The sequence below is a fragment of the Acinonyx jubatus genome, chromosome E3 (assembly GCF_027475565.1).
Source record: "Acinonyx jubatus isolate Ajub_Pintada_27869175 chromosome E3, VMU_Ajub_asm_v1.0, whole genome shotgun sequence".
NCBI classification, from domain to species: domain Eukaryota; kingdom Metazoa; phylum Chordata; class Mammalia; order Carnivora; family Felidae; genus Acinonyx; species Acinonyx jubatus.
Window position 1 is genome coordinate 19190984 of NC_069398.1, and position 18660 is coordinate 19209643.

An 18660-nucleotide genomic window follows, 5' to 3' on the forward strand; every position below is an offset into this window, starting at 1 on the left:
CAGGAAGTAGATGTGTCCTGAGCTGGAAACATCTATATGAGTACTTTTTCATTTGGACTTCCATTGATTGGGAAGTGAAGTCCCTCAAGATGGAAAGTTGGAACAGTGGCTATAGTCAGGAAAGTAGACTAGGGGAGGCAATGAACTCCAGCAAGAAGGGGAGACCTATCTGCTCAGAAAGCCCATAGCTTCATACAGAAAATGAGGTAGAAACAAAAAGGCAGCCCCTGGACCTCCTCAAAATTACAGGAAAAGGAAGGTCTCAGGGAGAGCCCTGGCATTCTTTCTACCCATGATGGGGGCAACCAGGACCACTGGATTGAAAGAATCCACAAAATGATACCCATAGAGTCCCACCCAGATCTGGAAGGGAGGTCATAGGACCTAGGCAGGAAAGACCCAGGCAACAGGGACTTGAGGCCTGGTTCCTAGGAAATATTCCCAAATAAACAAGCCCTGTCTGCTAGACAAGATGTGTCTCCTTTAGCGAAGAAGCAAGGCAGGAAAGAGTCCATTGGGAAAGAAGTGTTGCAGCTTCTGGCAGGAAGTCCTGCCTCGTCTATCCAGGGTATTTGGCCTTGAGCAGAGCCAAGTCCCTCACAGCTCGGTCTGTCCAGTGGCCATATTCCCGGGTCACTACATAGCCTCGACATTTCCTCTCAAAGGCTGAAGCCCCAAACGCAACAACACCGAGAGTGTCCTCTTCCGGGTGGATGGGCAGTCCCAGAGCAGTCATGATTGCAGCCATGTTGCCCAACAGGCCTTGGGCCCTGAGTCTTGCGGCGCCGAGCTGAGCCAGCAGGATAGGACTGCCAGGGTTCAGGTCTCTCTGGTCATCCCCTACGAGCTGGAGGTGCTGGGTCAAGGCCAGGAAGGCCCCCTGGGCATGGCCCAGCCGCTCCCCATCATCCAGGGCATGCCAGGTCTTGAAGGAGACAGCGGCAGGAGGCAGGCTGCTGAGCTGAAGCTCAGGGGCTGAGAAACCAGGGTCGCTAAAGGGGCTGCCCTGGTACTGGAGCTGCATGAGAAACAGAGACAGATAGGAATGCGGGGACGGAAGTGGTGCTGACTTCACATCTGCCTTCCATAAGACTGACGTTTTCCCAGAGGGAGGAGTTAGTGGGATGTCCTAGCACAGAGCCTGGGCTCTGTTAGGTTCCAGGTTCATGTATAAATTGTACAACTTTGAATCACAGCTTCAGTAATTCCCATGCGTAAAAATGATAAGAAGTAGTATATATAAAGCACTTAGCACAGCACTTGGCATACAATAAGGGCATGATAGGCCACTATATTACATTAATATCATGACATCATGACACTATGATTGTGTTATTTATTATACTATTTTCAGTCTAAATATATTATTGACCACGTAGTTATAGTCTATATGTATCTTTATTTATAGCATTTAGTTGTTTATGCTTATTAATTTTATTATAATCATTAATAAATAATTGTTAACATTATTAAATTTAGTTGAGTGCCTTCTCCATTAAAGTTCTTGCCTCCATAAACCTAGACCCACAAAATCTTAGTGCGCACTGATAAATCCCCAAATTGGTAGCCCACCTAGTCCTCCATCACTATTTTAGGTGAAGAAACTGAGGCTCACGGTGCCCAAAGCCACCCAGGGAATGATGGCAGCTATGGCACGAGAAACTAGATTTAGTAAACTTGACATGGGCCTGGAATATAGCACAGGGGAGGAGTCACAAATCCTAGGGCCTCCAGGAACCAGATGGATTGTGTAACTGGAGGAAGAAGGCAGAACCAAGATGGGGTGAGGAGGGGCCAGGAGGGTCCCTGTGCCTGTTTTAGACAGGCAGTCATGTTCAAAATTTGAACAAGGATTTCATGGCCCAAACAGAAAACATCTGTAGGTCAGATTCAGCTAGCAGGCCGCTGCTAGTTTGAACTTCTAGACAGTGTGGGGGTGTTGCGGGAGGATTGGCATTGCCAGTGATTAGCTGTGTGACCTTAGGCAAATTATTCACCCTCTCTAAAACTCAGTTTCCTTATGTGTAAAGTGGATTATGATTCTATCTCTCAGAACTGTTTGAAGAGTCAGCAAGATAATGGGCAGAGTGCCCAGCCCGGGCACATGGCTCAAGTAAGCACATAGTGCGAGGTGATTGTAGAAATAATTATGACCCTGTAAAGTCTTTCTCTGTATGTGCTGTCTTTGACTCTTGTAACAGTCCTGAAAGGTCAGCAAAAGCAGGATCACAAATTCCATTTTGCAGATGAGGAAGCTGAGACCCACAAAGAGAGAGAGAGAGAGAGAAAGAGAAGGAATGACAGCCCAAGGTCACCAGCTATCAGTGACAGTGTTTGAGTGAGTCTCTAGTTGACAGAGCCCCTGTGCCCTCAGACTCATGGGGGAGCCTTCTCCTGGCCTTGCTCTGCTTCTCCTACTTAGAGTTGGGCAAGGAGGGCACTTTCCCTCTCCCCTCATTCCCTGCTTATGCCCAGTGTCACTCACGTAAGTCTGCAGCAGTGTTGATGTATTCTTCTGCATGTAGAGGGCCAGGCTGTAGGCTTGACTGATGGGCTCAGCTGGCGAGATGGGAGCCCCAAGACTGAGGGGTAGCAGCAGTAGGGTCAGCAGGCAGAGGGGGGCTGTCAGAGAAAATCGGAGGTCAGATCAAATTCCTGAGCCTGCCTGCTGGTTCATTCATTTTTTAAAAATGTTTGTTTGTTTGTTTATTTATTTATTTATTTTGAGAGAGAGAGAGGGAGTGAGAACCCAAGCAGGCTCCACCCTGTCAGTGCAGAGCCTGACGTGGGGCTTGAACTCACAAACCATGAGATCATGACCTGAGCTGAAACCAGGAGTCACACACTTAACCAACTGAGGCACCCTGGCGCCCCAGTTCATTCACTCTTTGTAACAACTCTTCAAGTGGCCACAGACTTTGTGGCCTGCAACAATCTTGTGTATCCAAGTCAGGACAGAATCACCCTGTAAGTAGATTATTTCCAGCCCAGAACATTCCCCTGAACTCCAGACCTGTGTATTCAACTTCCTGCTTGACATTTTCCCTTGGATATCAATAAGATTCTCAACTCAAAATGTCTAATACTCAACTCTCGATTCCCCTTCTACCCTCCTCCCCCAGTCTTCCCCCTCTCAGGCAAAGCTGCTTCCGTTCTTCCAGTTGCTCAGGTCAGAATGTGGGGTCCTCTCTTTGATGCGTCATTCTCTCTTGCTCTCCACATTCACCCCCACAGTAAATCCTATCGGCTCTGTCCTTAAAAGGTAGCCAGTGCAGGTCTGTGTTTCTTGATCTGAGTGCTCATGACAAGGATATGATCACTTTGTGAAAATTCATTGAGCTGTACGCTTAATGAGTTGTACACTTTTATATTTGTTATTTTCAATAAAAAGTTTTAAAACTTGAAAAGATGGATCCAGCATCTACCTACTTCCCCCCTCCTATTGCTACCACCTGAGTCCCGGCCACCAGCACTTCTCACCTGGACTGTTACCGCAGCCTCACCCCTGGTCTCTGCTTTCACCCTTGTTCCCCCCCCCCCCACCCCTTCCAACTCCTCAGTCCAGCTAAATCCCTCCTCTGCCTGAATACTCCCTCTGCTCCCACCTCACACTGTGAAAGTGTGTAAGCCAAAGCCCCCAGTGGTCTACAAGGGCTAGCCCCTCTGTATTGGCCTCCTATCTTCTCTAAGCATTCCTCCTCAGGCCTTTGCCCTTGCTGGGCCCTGCAGGACCACCCCCAAACCTTTCCAAGGCTGGCTCCTTCTTGTTCTTCAGGCCTCAATTCAGATGAGCTGTCCTGACTGCATATCAAAAGCCCCTTCCCTCTCCCCGATTTATAGTCTTCAGAGATTTGCTATTTCTCTTTATTTATTTGTCTCCTTGTTTGTTACTGTCTCTCCCCCTAGAATGTTGGCTCCAGGAAAGGAGAAACTCCCCCTGGTTCATTAGCTGCTGGTTCCCCAGCATCTAGCACAGAGCTTAATAAATATTTGTTGAATGAATGCTGCCATGAACATCCTTATCCCAGGCTCTTTGGGCACTTTTTCAAAGAGGGAATGTCTGGATTGGAGGATGTGCTCATTTTAAATTTGAGTAAATGCCGCCAATTGTCCCCTTAAAGGGCAGGCCCAGTTGTTCCCAGTGTGAGGCTCGGAGAGGAGGAGAATTACCTAAGGTCACCAGCAGGAAGCAATGGAGAGGAGAGGCAAATCAGGATGGCCTCCTTTGTTCCCCTTTCTACATTCCCGAGTCCCCTAAATTCAGAACTTAAGGGAAGACTGATAGTGAAGGCCCATTCATTCAACAAGCTTGGATCTTAGCACTCACCTTCGATCACACAGGCATTATAATTTCCTTACTTAGGACATTATTGTCTGTCTGCAGAATGAAATCTCCATGAGATCATAGATTTTTGTCTGTTTGTTCACTGCTGTATCCCCAAGTGCTAAGAAAACTACCTAGCACATAATAGGCGCTCAATAAATATTTCTTGAATGAAGCCTTCTGCATGTAAGGATCTGGCGGCTCCTAGCATGCAGACAGCCAGGTGCATGAGTCATATGGGCCGAGGGCCAGTGAGTACCCCTTCCCTCCTGGTCTCTAGGCCCTGGCACTCTGTCCCCCTCACTCACCTAGCAGATAGCTCATGCTCCCTCCTTGGTTCCTTCCTCTCTCCAGTCTCTGGGTTCTTCTGGGGCACCTATCCTCCTGCCCCTCAGGTGGCTTTATACCTGGGCTGAGCCCTGAGACCGCCCGAGAGGGAGGGAAGGAGTCACACCCTGGGGTGGGTGTGTGTTGGGGGCACAGGTGCAGAAGCCCCAGAAGCAAGGGACAGCAGGGAAGGGGACACTAAGGTGACACCCTAGTCCCCTACAGCCCCCAAACTCGACCTTAAACCCTGGTTGCTGGGAGGGAGGGGTCAAAGGCGGGGAGGGGATTATCGGGGGACAAAGGGGCCGCCCTGCTCCCTGCTGCTCCTCACGTCCTGGGATCCAGTTTCTCCTGAGGAGGCGGCCTCCTGCCCCGCCCCATGGGGACCAGGCGCTGCCCGCTCTGGCTCCCTCTCCCCAGGAGTTTGGAAAAGGGATGGGAGTGGTGGCATGTGAGCAGCATTGCCAACACCCAGGTACACCCTTAGACATAGGAACATGTGCACGTCTACACACAGGCTGGCACACGGGTGCACACCAGACGTGTGAGCACACTTGCATACATTCATTCATTTAAGTACGTGTTCACACCGACTGTGCTGCTCCCTGTTCCAGGTGCTAGGATAGGACCAGAACAAGTCCAACAAAACCCCTGCCCTCAGAGAGCTGACACTCTAGTGGACATGGCTACACGTATACTGAATCACACACATCCTGCCAGGCCTACACGTTACACAGGGAGAATCAGACACACAAGTGCGGACGTGTCCTCACGAATGCATGCAGACAGGTGAACACATAGCCACACCCAGGGGCCCCACCAGAGGCACGTGCGTGGAGCAGACATGTACATATATGGGGTGTACACACACCATGGTCACGTGTGTGCACACAGACACACATGCGGCGGGAGGTCAGGAGTCCTGAGATCTAGCCACGTTTTAGTCTCTGCTGTCCTGGAAGATCTTGGGCCAGTGGCTGCCTTCTGCCCAGACACAGCGCATGCCAGACACATAGACATATACCTAAGGCCTTTTCCAGCTAGGGAAGCCTTGTGGCAGAGAGGACTATGGGCAGACAGGTGCTGGGTTCTGGGCCTTCTTCAGAGCTTTCCCAGTCTCTCCATAAGGAAGCACTGTTCAGTTCTAAGCACCTGCCCACCCTCTGGGTCAGAGTGTTCAGGCAGGCCCCTACCCTGCTTCTATCCTGTTGGGGGATGGAATATTACTCTACCTTCTTCCCTCATGTGGAGGAAGAAGGCCCATACCCTTCTTACAAAGGCAGGAGATACATCTGTTTACTCATTCACTCATGTATACATTCAATCAGCAGATATCGATGGAGCCTCTACTGTGTGCTGGTACCAGGGCGAATCGTAAGATGGGCCGCACACCCACCTCACAGGGTGCACAGCCCAGAGTTCACAACAACAAACATGTGAACTGATAAAAAACAAAATTTCCTGAAGCGACAAAGTGCTAAGAAGAAGCCAAAATAGGTTGATGTGATTAGCTTGGGGAGTGGGGGGGTGGGGGTGGGTGGGGTTGAGGAGATTTAGATAAGGAGCCTGAGGCCCAGAGAGAGACAGCTACTTACCTGGAGTCACACAGCAAGGCCAGAACAGATCCTAGACTCCTGCCCCCCAACTTGGGACCAGATCTGGGTTGTCCCCTCAGAACTGTGAACTGAAAGAAGGAGGAAGTTGAAGGAAAGATGGGCTTTGGGGTGGGGGATCCTAAATTGGATCTCTGAGGCCAGGAGCTGCCAGGGCTGCCAGAAGGGGCCTGTGCTAGGCAGACAGTGATGTCAGGGGATTAGCCTAGGCCCTTTGAGTGGGTGCACTGAGGCGTAGGCCAGGCCAGGTAATGAAGGGGGAGGTGACAGAGGAGGAGGGCAGGAGGGGAGGAGGGGAAGAGGGAGGCAGATACTCGATCTGGTGCTATTCACAGGTGGACAGTGGACGTGGGGCTGGGCCTCACTCGAGAAGGCAGGCTCACCCTCACCCGACCTTATCACGTCCTGCTTCTCTTGGGGATTTCTCTCTCTGGACCCCTAGTTTCCCTTTGCAGCTGGAGGAACTGGCCCCCAGCCCAAGCCTGGCTTTGTCCCAAGGCGTCTGTCTTGGCAAAGGTCATCAGCTCTGCCACCCTGCCCGGCCCCACCTCACAGGCCATCTGTTTCCATCTCTGTTTTGGTCTCACCAAAAGCTGCTGCCCAGGGATCCCCCCCAACTTAGGAGCCAGCAGACATGGATGCGAGTCCTGCCTTTGTCCATTGCTAGTTGCGGCCAAACCCCCAACCTCTCTGAGCCTCAGTTTGTTTCCTCATCTGCAAACGGGGTAATAATTCCCACCACCTGGGCTCTCACTGACCCCACCCACCAAGTGCCTTGACCCCTGCTCCTCCCAGGCCTCCAAGGGTTACCCCAATGGCACATAAAGCCTCCAACCAATGGCAAAAGCCTTGATGCCGCACAACCCCATGTTTGGAGGCCAGTCCCCACAGGCCATACATATGCTCCCAAGATATCTGTCCTGTCCTTTTCCCAGGACACTGAAGCATGACCCTAGTGTCACCCAGCAGGTCACATAATGAGACCTATTCAGAACAGATAAATGTGAACTTCAAACCAGATCCTCACCCTGACCCCAGTATTAAGCCCAACCCCATTTGTACCCCTACCTCTCCAGGCAAAGAGAACAGTAAGTACAAAGGCCCTCATGTGGGAGCAGGCATGACCGTTTTCAGGAACAATCAAGGCCAGCAGAAGAGAGCAAAGAGACTGGTGGTTGGTGAGGTATGACAGCTTGGGGAGGAGCAAGAGTCACCTTGCCCTCTCCTGCCATCTCCACATCTCCCTTGACTCCTCAGTGCCCTCAGGACACAGTCCAAACTCTGCAGCCTGCCCTTTGAGGCCTGCAATCCCCTAGTCCCTGCGCAGCCTTGCAACTCACTTCTTGCTTTTTCCTACCTTCTCCCTCGGCTCTGCAAGCTATTTATAGGCCTGCTTAACACCAGGCCTTCCTCATGTAATTCTCCCTACATAGAGAGCTCTCCTGCTCCCTCTTCACCAATACAGTCTCATATTTTAAACTTTGACTTGGGTTTTACCTCCTCTGGGAAGCTTTCCCTGTCTCCTCTGCTCCCTCTGGGTTTCCACAGTCCCCGAGTTTCCCCTGTCCATTTACTGATCACCATATGTTGTGATTCTCGGTCTCCCAGTGTCTCTCCCCAATGTAACAGGAGGCAGGGACTTGTCATCTCTGCAGCCCCAGCACCAGGCCATGTACAAAGGAGACACTTCAGTGAGTGTCAGGTGAAGGAAGACAAACATAATGGTTCCAGTTCCAAGAAGGCTGGTCTACTGAGAGGAGCACCTGATCTCTCGGAGCCCCCACGTCAGTGCCTCATCCTAATGGAGTGGCAGGATGGAGGGGTGTTGAGGGCTCTTGGAAGACAGGTCCCCAGCACAGGAATCATCAGGGTGAAGAGCACAGCCCATTCCATTCAAACCCCATGGTCCTCTGCTGCACTGTTCCAGAGCCCCAGCTGGTAGCCATTGAGGCTGGGCACCTGTCCTCCCGGAGCAGCTCAGCCCGGCAGCTCAGCCTCATCGCCTCCAGCATTTCTCCAGTGCTTCCTAGGGGTCTGGTGTTGTTTGAAGCCCTTGTATACACTACCTCATGCTTCCTTTATAGAACTGTCTTCCTCTTTCACAAATGAGGAGATTGAGGCACTGCCAGGTTAAGTGATCACCCCAGGGTCACATGGCTAGCAGGGAGCAGTGCTAGGATTTGAACCCAGGCTCCAGAGCCAGGGCTCTTTATTGTTATCATCACCTATAATCTCTGGGGTTTGACACTTTCCAGTTCATGAGCCCTTCCCACAGCCCCTGTTGCCCTGGGTTCCCTTCAGGGTTATCTGACAAGGCTGGCATCCCCATTTTGCAGATGAGATCCAGGAAGGAATGACACGAGAAGGTGAGAAAGAAAAGAATCCCTTTTTTTTTTTTTTTTTTTTACAGTCACTCTATACCTAGACATTATCTCACTTAATCTTGTAACAACCCTGGGAAATAGGTTTTATGGTTACTAATGAGGTTTAGAGAGGTTCAGTGACTTGCCAGGATCAGACAGAGAATGAACTGTAGAGACCTTGAACTCAGGTCAAGGTCTGACCCTGAACTCAGGTCAAGGACTGGCTCCAGTGTCTGGGCTACTGCCTGCCATCCCCAGATGAATCTCCTTTACTGTCTGCACCATATCTGCACCACCAACCGTCCCCATGCTGGTGGGACACCACGATGGCCAAGTGAGAGACACAGATCCATCAGTGACCTAACTGTATGTCCTAACCCAGTCCCACCCCAGTCGTTGGCAACATCTGCAATCCAGCCAAACTTTGCCTTTGCTTCCTGGACAGCCCTATGCTTGAGGAGGAGGGCCAGAGGAAGACATGTAACATGCGGTGTCTTAGCAGAGTCTGACTGGGGATTAGGATTAGGGTATTGATTTAAAAACTGGGAGAAAGTGGAGAGCCAAAAGGGCTGTCCTCTGTTCAGCAGTTGCATATTGAATCCTCTCTGTGTGAACTGAATTTCCCAAAGTGACACATAAACAGGGTCTGGTCAAATGAGCAGACTCTCCCAAATAAAAAAAACTTCCCCAAACTCTATTATATTAAACACTATGTGACAGAGATGTGGAACTGGACAAGTAGGTCAATGGAACAGAATAGAAAGACCAGGGATAGACCCATGTATACCTAGGAATACAGGCTATGATAAAAAAATAAGGGAGGGGGCATCTGGGTGGCTCAGTCGGTTGAGGGTCCAACTTCAGCTCAGGTCACGATCTCATGATGCATGAGTTCAAGCTCGGCGTCAGGCTCACTGCTGTCAGCACAGAGCCCTCTTCGGATCCTCTGCCCTTTTCTCTCTCTGCCCGGCCCCCATTCGCACGCGCTCTCTCTCTCAAATAAATAACACATTAAAAACAAACAAACAAGTAAATAAATAAACTAATTAACCAATTGAGGGAGGATAAGAATAAACTATTAAAAGGCATTAGGATAGCTGGAGGAATGCAAACTGGTACAGTCACTCTGGAAAACAGTGTGGAGGTTCCTCAAAAAAATTAAAAATAGACCTACCCTATGACCCAGCAGTAGCACTGCTAGGAATTTACCCAAGGGATACAGGAGTACTGATGCACAGGGACACTTGTACCCCAATGTTTATAGCAGCACTCTCAACAATAGCCAAATTGTGGAAAGAGCCTAAATGTCCATCAACTGATGAATGGATAAAGACATTGTGGTTTATATACACAATGGAGTACTACATGGCAATGAGAAAGAATGAAATATGGCCCTTTGTAGCAACGTGGATGGAACTGGAGAGTGTTATGTTAAGTGAAATAAGCCATACAGAGAAAGACAGATACCATACGTTTTCACTCTTATGTGGATCCTGAGAAACTTAACAGAAACCCAGGGGGGAGGGGAAAGAAAAAAAAAAAAGAGGTTAGAGTGGGAGACAGCCAAAGCATAAGAGACTCTTGAAAACTGAGAACAAACTGAGGGTTGATGGGGGGTGGGAGGGAGGGGAGGGTAGGTGATGGGCATTGAAGAGGGCATCTTTTGGGATGAGCACTGGGTGTTGTATGGAAACCAATTTGACAATAAATTTCATATATTAAAAAAAAAGGACAGGTGGAAAATTATACGTGAACGTTTGGATGAGATCCTATAATGCATGCAGCTGGTGCATCCCTTTTACTAGCAGTGCACCTATCTCGTGGCTGATGTGACTCCTGCTACTAGTGACTCACAGCTGCTTCCTTCTCCCCCTGATCCAGGGACCCATTTACAGCAAAGGAAGTGCTGTGGTGGACACACTGCCATTTGCCGTACCATCAAGAAGCTGCTGGCCTGTTAAGGTAACGGAATGGTCTCTGGAAGGTGCAGCTGAGATGCTGGCGTGGAGACCATACAGTATTATTATGTTTTAGAATGCAACATATGCCTTAAACCAATGGCTGTTTTATGGTGCTGTGCCCAAGAACATAGGTATATGAGTCTGGAAACCTAGGATTAGAAGCAGGAGTGGTCCTGTTTACCATTAGTTCCAGTAACCTCCTTGGGGAATTTGTGCTTCCAGCCCCCTAACTTTAGGTCCTATGGGTCTAGAGATCCCAATTCCCAGAGTGCGGAGGGACATTTCTGCAAGGGGACATGGCAAGAGTCCCGGTGAATTTTGAGCGACACCTGCCACCTGGTCACTTCTGTCTCCTTGTGCCAACAGACCAAGAGGCAAAGAAAGGACTTGCCAAAGGTCATCACCAGAAAGTAGGACAGCTGCTATGGAATAGGGGCAGGAGGAACATGTTTAGCACGCAGGCAATCAATCCATTGGGACATCTCCAGATACCTGTCCTGAGTTTTATTTGTAAATGGGCAAGTACAATAGCCATGGCCTGACAGGGAATGATAACTAGGGACTCAACCCTTCTGGGATGATGGCCAAGGTCAACTTACCAGCAAGCTATTGAGACTAGCAGAAAGACTAGTTGAAGCCCAGGGTAGAAGGGAAGGGGAGAGCTAGAATAAGTGCGTGGCAGAGGAAGGAGATGATGACTATCAGGGGAGGAACTAATTCTCCTCTTTTAAGTTTACCCAGAAATTGTGACCAATCAGAATGCTAGAGAAGCTGTACCTGGATGGAGTGAACTTCAGGGGAAAAGCAAGTAGATCTGAGCAGTGCAAAGGTGAAGTGTCGTGCGTGCTGCTGCTGCCCCACCAGATCCCTTTATCAATAGTACACCCATCGCCCAGCTGCCCCCATCTCTGGAGAACTGCCCAGCACTCCTCCTCCTTAGCCAATGGCAGACTGGCACAGATGTGTGAAAGGCCTTACCTCCAGGTGGCACTAACCTATTAGTACAATGTGGGCTCCAGAGCTTTTTCTAGCATCAAACCAAAGCTAGTCAACAGCCAAGACCACATTCTTGCTCAGTTTTCCTCACTGCCCTAATCCTGATGACCTAATTTTTCTTCTGAGAACGTTGCCTATGTCACTTGGTCAAGAATCCCCATCTCAGGCTGTTTCTGGGGACCCTACAGCATTTCCCCTTCTAACACCATTAAGAATAAATAAATGATAAAGACTTACATGTGAAAGAGATCTCTGAAATTATGAAGCAAAAATATAGAAGAATATTTTTAAGTCTTCAGTTTGAGCATTATATTTACAAGAGCCAAGACAAGGCAACAACCTAAGTATCCACGACAGATGAATGGAGAAAGAAAATATGGTTTGAGGGGAGCTGGGTGGCTCAGTTGGTTGAGCCTCCAACTCTTGATTTCAGCTCGGGTCCTGATCTCATGGTTCCCCTATGTCGGGCTCTGTGCTGATAGTCTGACAGTGTGGAGCCTGCTTGGGATTCTCTCTCTCTGCCCCTCCCCCCTCCACTCTCCTCTCTCAAAATAAATATATAAACTTAAAAAAAGAAAGTGTGGTGTGTGTGTACAACGGAATACTATTTAGCCATAAACAGGAAGGAAATCCTGATATTTCAGGATGGACTTTAAGGGCATTATGCTAAGTGAAATAAGTCAGACCAAGAAAGATAAACACTGTATGATCTAATTTATTTGTGAAATCTCAAAAAACCAAACTCAGAAAAAGAGATCAGATTTGTGTTGTGAGGTGGGGTTGAGGGTGGAGAATTACGTGAAGATGGTCAAAAGGTATAAACTTCCAGTTATAAAATAAATAAGTACTGAAGATGTAATGTACAACATGATGACTATAGTTCCCAGTGCTGTGTGATATATCTGAAAGTTGCTAAGAAAGTAAATTCTAAAAGTTCTCATCACGGTGCCAGGGGAACATTTTTGTGTTACTGCATGAGGTGATGGATGTTAACTAAACTTATTGTGGTAATCATTTAAAAATATGTAGATATATGACATATATATGTCAAGTCATTATGCTATACACTTTAAACTTGTACGGTGTTCTATGTCAATTACATATTAAAACTGGAAGGGAAAAATAAAAGAAAACCTTGGGCTAAGAGAAAGCTTTCTTTTTAAAAGTATTTTTTAGGTTTATTTATTTATTTTGAGAGAGAAAGAGAGCACAAGTGGAGTAGGGACACACAGAGAGGGAGAGAGAATTCTAAGCAGGCTCCACACTATCAGACTGTAAGACTGTTAATTTCTTAAATCTTCAACATTTCGTATGCAATTGAGCTGGTTTTCCCATAAATAGTTTTTTTTTTTCAATTTTTAATTTGAGAGAGAGAGAGAGAGAGAGAGAGAGAGAATCCTAAGCAGGCTCCAGGCTCAGTGTGGAGCCTGATGTGGGGCTCAATCCCATGACCCTGAGATCATGACCTGAGCCAAAATCAAGAGTCGAACACTCAACTGACTGAGCCACCCAGGTGCCCCTTTCCTGCAAATAGTTCAAGTTGCCTTAGCATGCAGAACGGACTTTTGTATGGCAAACTGAAAAACCAAGTTGGTTCTCCTGTGCAAGGATTTGAGTGTGTATGTGCTTATCAGTAACATTGAGTGTGTGAAAATATCCCAAGGCCCATTTCCACCATTCTACCTACAACCTAATCCCTTTCTCGTGAAATAGGGCAAATCCATGAATCAAGAGAGTAGGAAAGGAAACATCTAGGTACAGCATTTTACAGAGTAAATACTGTAAGGATCATATCCTGCAGATGAGGAAACTTAGAGAGGTGAGGGCACACAATGCTCCACAGATAGTGTTAAAACCAAGCCTCTGGGCGCCTGGGTGGCGCAGTCAGTTAAGCGTCCGACTTCAGCCAGGTCACGATCTCGCGGTCCGTGAGTTCGAGCCCCGCGTCGGGCTCTGGGCTGATGGCTTGGAGCCTGGAGCCTGTTTCCGATTCTGTGTCTCCCTCTCTCTCTGCCCCTCCCCCGTTCATGCTCTGTCTCTCTCTGTCCCAAAAATAAATAAACGTTGGAAAAAAACAAAAACAAAAACAAAAAACAACCAAGCCTCTAAACCAACTCTGATTCCAGACTTCAGTAGACAAATGAATCCCCTGGGATGCTCGTAGAAGTACATATTTTTGGTCCCCACTCAGAGATTCAGTAGGTTCCAAGGAGCCCAGGCGTCTGCATTTTTAGTATGGGAGCTATTGCCACCCCATCTCCTGGGGGATTCTGGGTCCCACTTTGAGGGATACTGAATATTACATACAACTCTTGTCTTCCAAACAGGACCAGGCCTGGCAAGGAAAAAACCACAAGAGGTAGGTGAACTGTTGTAGATTAAAGAGATTCAGGAGACATAACAACAGGATTAGTTATCTTTTGCCGTGTAACAAGTTTCCCCGGAAACTTGTAGTTTAAAATAACATTCATTATTTCCATTTCCATTTCTGTGGGCCAGAAGCTGAGACTCTCAGCAGCCTGCAAACACTGTCAGGGTGCAGTCATCTCGAGGGGCACAGGTATCTGCTTCCAAGTCCACTTATGCGGTGTTGGCAGGATTCAGTTTCTCAAGGGTTGTTGGTCTGAAGGCTTCAGTCCTTCCCCCGCTTGTAGCGGGAGGTTGTTCTCAGTTCTTGCCATGTGGACCTCTCCTTGCGGCAGTTCACAACAAGACATCTTGTTTTATCAGAGAAGCAGAGAAGAGTGCCAAGATGGAAATCACAGTCTTTTGTAGCCTTATCTTGAAAGTATGGTCCCAATCACTTTTGCTGATTCTATTCATTGTACAGGCAAGTCACTAGGTCCAGCCTTTGTTAAGGGGAGGGGAAGGCCAGAAGGCAAAGATCATTTGCAGCCATGTCAGAAGCTCCCTATTTCAACAACCAAATGTATGAAGTTGGTTTGGGTTCTGATTTCACTAAGCCCACTGTACAGACACATTTATGAGATAATCCAGGAAATCTGAACATGGACTATGTATTAGATGATATTAATTAAGGAATTACCATTACTTATTTAGAAGTGACAAATGTCTGTGGTCATGCTAAAAAAAATTCCTTAGGTCTTAGAGACATACCCTGAAGAATATCATAAATGAAATGTTATGATGTCTGGGATTTGCTTTAAAATAATACAACAGGGGTTGGAGGAGGGGAGGAGTGGGGTTATAGTTGAAACTGGATTAGTTATATGTGGATAATGGTTACACGGATATGGGGGGGTTATTATAATGCTCCTACTCTTACATGTGTTTGAAATTTTCCACAATAGAGAGTTAAAAATCAAACTGAATTGAAGCTAAAAATGGTACACCGCAAGTTGAAAAAACATACAAAGTCTAAAGCTGTTGCATACTGAGTGTATTTTAATTGGTGGAAAAGACAACAACAAGAGTAACATTTCAGATGGGGAAAGATGACCATAAATATGAAAAAGAGGGGGAAAAAAGGAAGGAAGGAGTGGGGGGAGGGTGGAGGAGGAATGATAGAATTAAGCTTGGCAGCCGGCTGGCTACAGGAGGTGGCTGATCCCTGACCTCTGCTTAACCAAAGTAACAGGGATTCGGGTCATTCTAGTGGAACTGAGAGCTTGGGGCAGCAGCAAATCCAAGCCCTCAGGGCTTTTAGTATCTGTGAAGGACTAGCTGGAGTTTAGAGTTTGCCTTGGGCCTAGAGGGATGGGGAAGCTGGGCCCATTTCACAAAGGGCATAGAAGCAGGAGGCCCAGTATCAGCTGGTGGGGAGGTATTACATTGGGGTTCAAAGTTCTCCACAGTTCATTACAAGGATGCAGTACTGTGCAGGAGGCCACAGTCTTGTCTTACAGATCCTAGAGGGTGGGGAGAATAAATCCCAAACCCTCATCTCTAGACATTCTGGATTAGGCCAGGAAATTTGCATCAAAGCTGCCTAGCATGGGGCTTGGCATACAAGAAGTATTTACTACCCATTTATTCAATCTAGTGGCAGTGGTAGTGATCCTCAACCAATGAGATGTGTACTTCAGAATTTTCTAGAAAATGTCATTTGATTCTTTACAATTGTAGTTCTTTACAAAGGTAATGTAGTCATTTGGGGACAGATAACTCATTTGGTTCAACACGCAAAAGGGCCGAAAAGGCATCTGTTCAGTGCAAAGGTTTTCTCCTACCTGTGCTCCCCAGCCACCCAGTTCCCCTCCCTGGAGGCAACCAAGGCTACTTGTTTCTTCTGAATATTTTCAAGGACATTTTATGTATCTGTAATCAAATTTGTATGTTTGGATTTTGCCTTTGTAAAACAAACAGTAGCAAACCACACACGTTATTCTGCTCCTTGCTTTTTTCACTCAATATTTCTCAACTATTTGCAGTGACATGGATAGAGCTGGAGAGTATAATGCTAAAGGAAATAAGTCAGAGAAAGACAAATACCGTATTATTTCACTAATATGTGGAATTTGAGAAACAAGACAAAGGGGAAAAAATAAGAGAGAGAGAGAGAGAGAGGCAAACCAAGAAACAGACTCTTAACTATAGAGAACAAACTGATGGTTACCAGAGGGGAGGTGCAGGAGGGAATGGGTGAAATAGGTGATGGAGATTAAGGAGGGCACCTGTCCTGATGAGCATTGGGTGATGTATGGAAGTGTTGAATCACTATATTGTATATCGGAAACTTATATAACACTGTATATTAACTGACTGGAATTAAAAAACTTAAAACTAAAAAACAATGTTGCTCAAAAATCATCTCATACTAGTTCTTTGTTTTAAACCACAATTTTATCTGTTTGTTCTACTTTTACAAGAAAGTGGAAGAAACTGAAATATGTCTGAAAAGGTTCCAAGTAATATTCTGAGTTCATTGCATAATTTAAACCCCTAACTTCTATATCCATTCTAAGCTAGAAGACTTGTCACAATTGTGTTCTTCTTTCCCCCCCTCCCCCATTATAGTATAGTGGTTTGTTGTTGTTTATTGTGGTCAAATACATATATACGTATATATTTATTTATTATATATATTTATTATACATATATGTATAATACATATATACATAAATACATATATGTACTTATGTATGTATTTATTATATGTGTATATATATATAATACAATTTATCATTTTAAAAACTTTATTTATTTTGAGAGAGAGACATAGGAGGGGCAGAGAGAGACAAAGAGAGAGAGAGGGAGAAAATCCCAAGCAGGCTCCACACTGTCAGTGCAGAGTCCAATGTGGGGCTTGAACTCGTGAACCATGAGATCATGACCTAAGCTAAAACCAAAAGTCAGCCACTTAACCGACTGAGACACCCAAGTCCTCCACCATTTTATTCATTTTTAAGTGTACAGTTCAGTGGCATTAATTATATCCACATTCTTGTGGACTATCACCACCATCTATCTCCAGAACTTTTTAATATTCTGACTGAAACTCTGTACCCAGTAAACACTAACTTTCCATTCCATTTCCCCCAGGCCCTGGGTAACCACCATTCCACTTTGTCTCTATGAATTTGATCACTCCAGGTACCTCATATCAGTGGAATGATACTGTATTTGTTCTTTTTTTCTGGATTGTTTCACTTAGCATCCTGTTTTCAAGGTTCATCCATGTTTTAGTGTGTCAGAATTTTATTCCTTTTTAAGTTTGAAAAGTATCTCATTGTGTGTATATATATATATATATATATATATATATATATAAAATTGTGTATATATATACACACACACATATATACACACACATATGTATATGTATATGTATATGTATATGTATATGTATATGTATATGATTGCTGCAGGAACCCACTTAGTGCATAGATCCCAGCTCCTGAACAGAAGTGGACATCTGCAAAAAGAAATGTCATATATCTACATGATAAATTTGAAGAGGTTCAGGGAGAAATTTCTACTGGTAGTCCATGCTACGTGGTAGTCCATGCTACCAGTAGAAACTCAGCTTACTATGGACATCAGATTCTCTGGGAACACTAGCAAGAGCTCTACTGAAGGTTTCTGTGGCCACGTGAAGCCACACCCATTGCCGAGCATTTCACTTCTGGGATCTTCACTAATTAGATCCAGGCAGCCTTGGGGGAGCCTTGCTTTCTGTGATGATTGATCCCAGGGCTGACTATCATCCTCTCACAGAGGCATTTTCTGTTCACTTGTCCACTATAGTTCAGTATATATCAGACTCCTTCCTACTTCATATGGACGATGCCAAACCATAAGACAATAAGAGTTTACTCAGCAGGTGTCTTGTGCTGGGTGCTTGCCCAGAAAATCCCCTATATGGTGACACTAACTTTCCCTAGGACCCTTAAGAAGCTGTATTTGTCATTAAGGTTGCTCACAAGTATGCCAGTTCTTCTCTTAGGCATGTGAAGAGATCTCTTCTCTGCCCCCTTTGAAGTTAGGTAAAGTTATGGACTGGTCAATACAACGTGAGCAGAAGTGTCACATGGAGTCACATACACATATCAAGATGGAGCTTGTTTCCTGAGTGACTAGAATGAGCAGACCCCACTAGACATGCAGAATGAGCAAGAAACAGACCATTTTTGTTATAAGCCACCAAACTTGGGTGTTATTTGTTACTACAACATAACCTAGCCTATCCTGGCCGATACAGAAGCTATGAATGTCTACAGAGATCCAGAAGAGATCCAGAAGGAAGACCAGCCGCTGCTAAAAAGGAACTTCGGGATAAATGGGCTGCTCCAGCTCCTGAATTCAGTGCGCTCATTCCAAGGTTGCAGATAGTTCTGAAGGCAGATGGGTGCCCTCCATTCCTTTTTAGCAGTTCCTCACTAGAGACTGAGTGGTCCGACCTGTTTCTAAAAGCGGTCTGTAGTCCTATAGCTTAGGACCTCGGAATGAAAAACACCACCACTGAGTGGTCTTAAGTCATCCTTGCAAAGTGTCTTATACAAAATGCATAAATAAGGTTGACAGAAAACAGCCATCATTTTTGTACAAATGAAAAGGGGCTCATGAGTGCTGTATTCCTTGAGTTTACTGATCTTTGAGGTCTGTCATCTTTTTTT

At 46.3% G+C, this 18660-nt stretch overlaps 1 protein-coding gene across 1 annotated transcript in view; it reads right to left on the reverse strand.

Annotated features, from left to right (window-relative positions):
• The window catches only part of LOC106979108 (cardiotrophin-2), a 22040-nt gene continuing 3380 nt past the window's right edge, over window positions 1–18660 (reverse strand). The window contains exons 2-4 of the mRNA XM_027051611.2: window positions 6247–6335; window positions 2486–2622; window positions 1–1018 (exon numbers count right to left, since the gene is read on the reverse strand). Of these exons, the coding sequence (XP_026907412.2) occupies window positions 560–1018; window positions 2486–2521 (495 nt within the window). The 5' untranslated portion in view covers window positions 2522–2622; window positions 6247–6335 and the 3' untranslated portion in view covers window positions 1–559. The remainder of the gene's footprint in view (window positions 1019–2485; window positions 2623–6246; window positions 6336–18660) is intronic.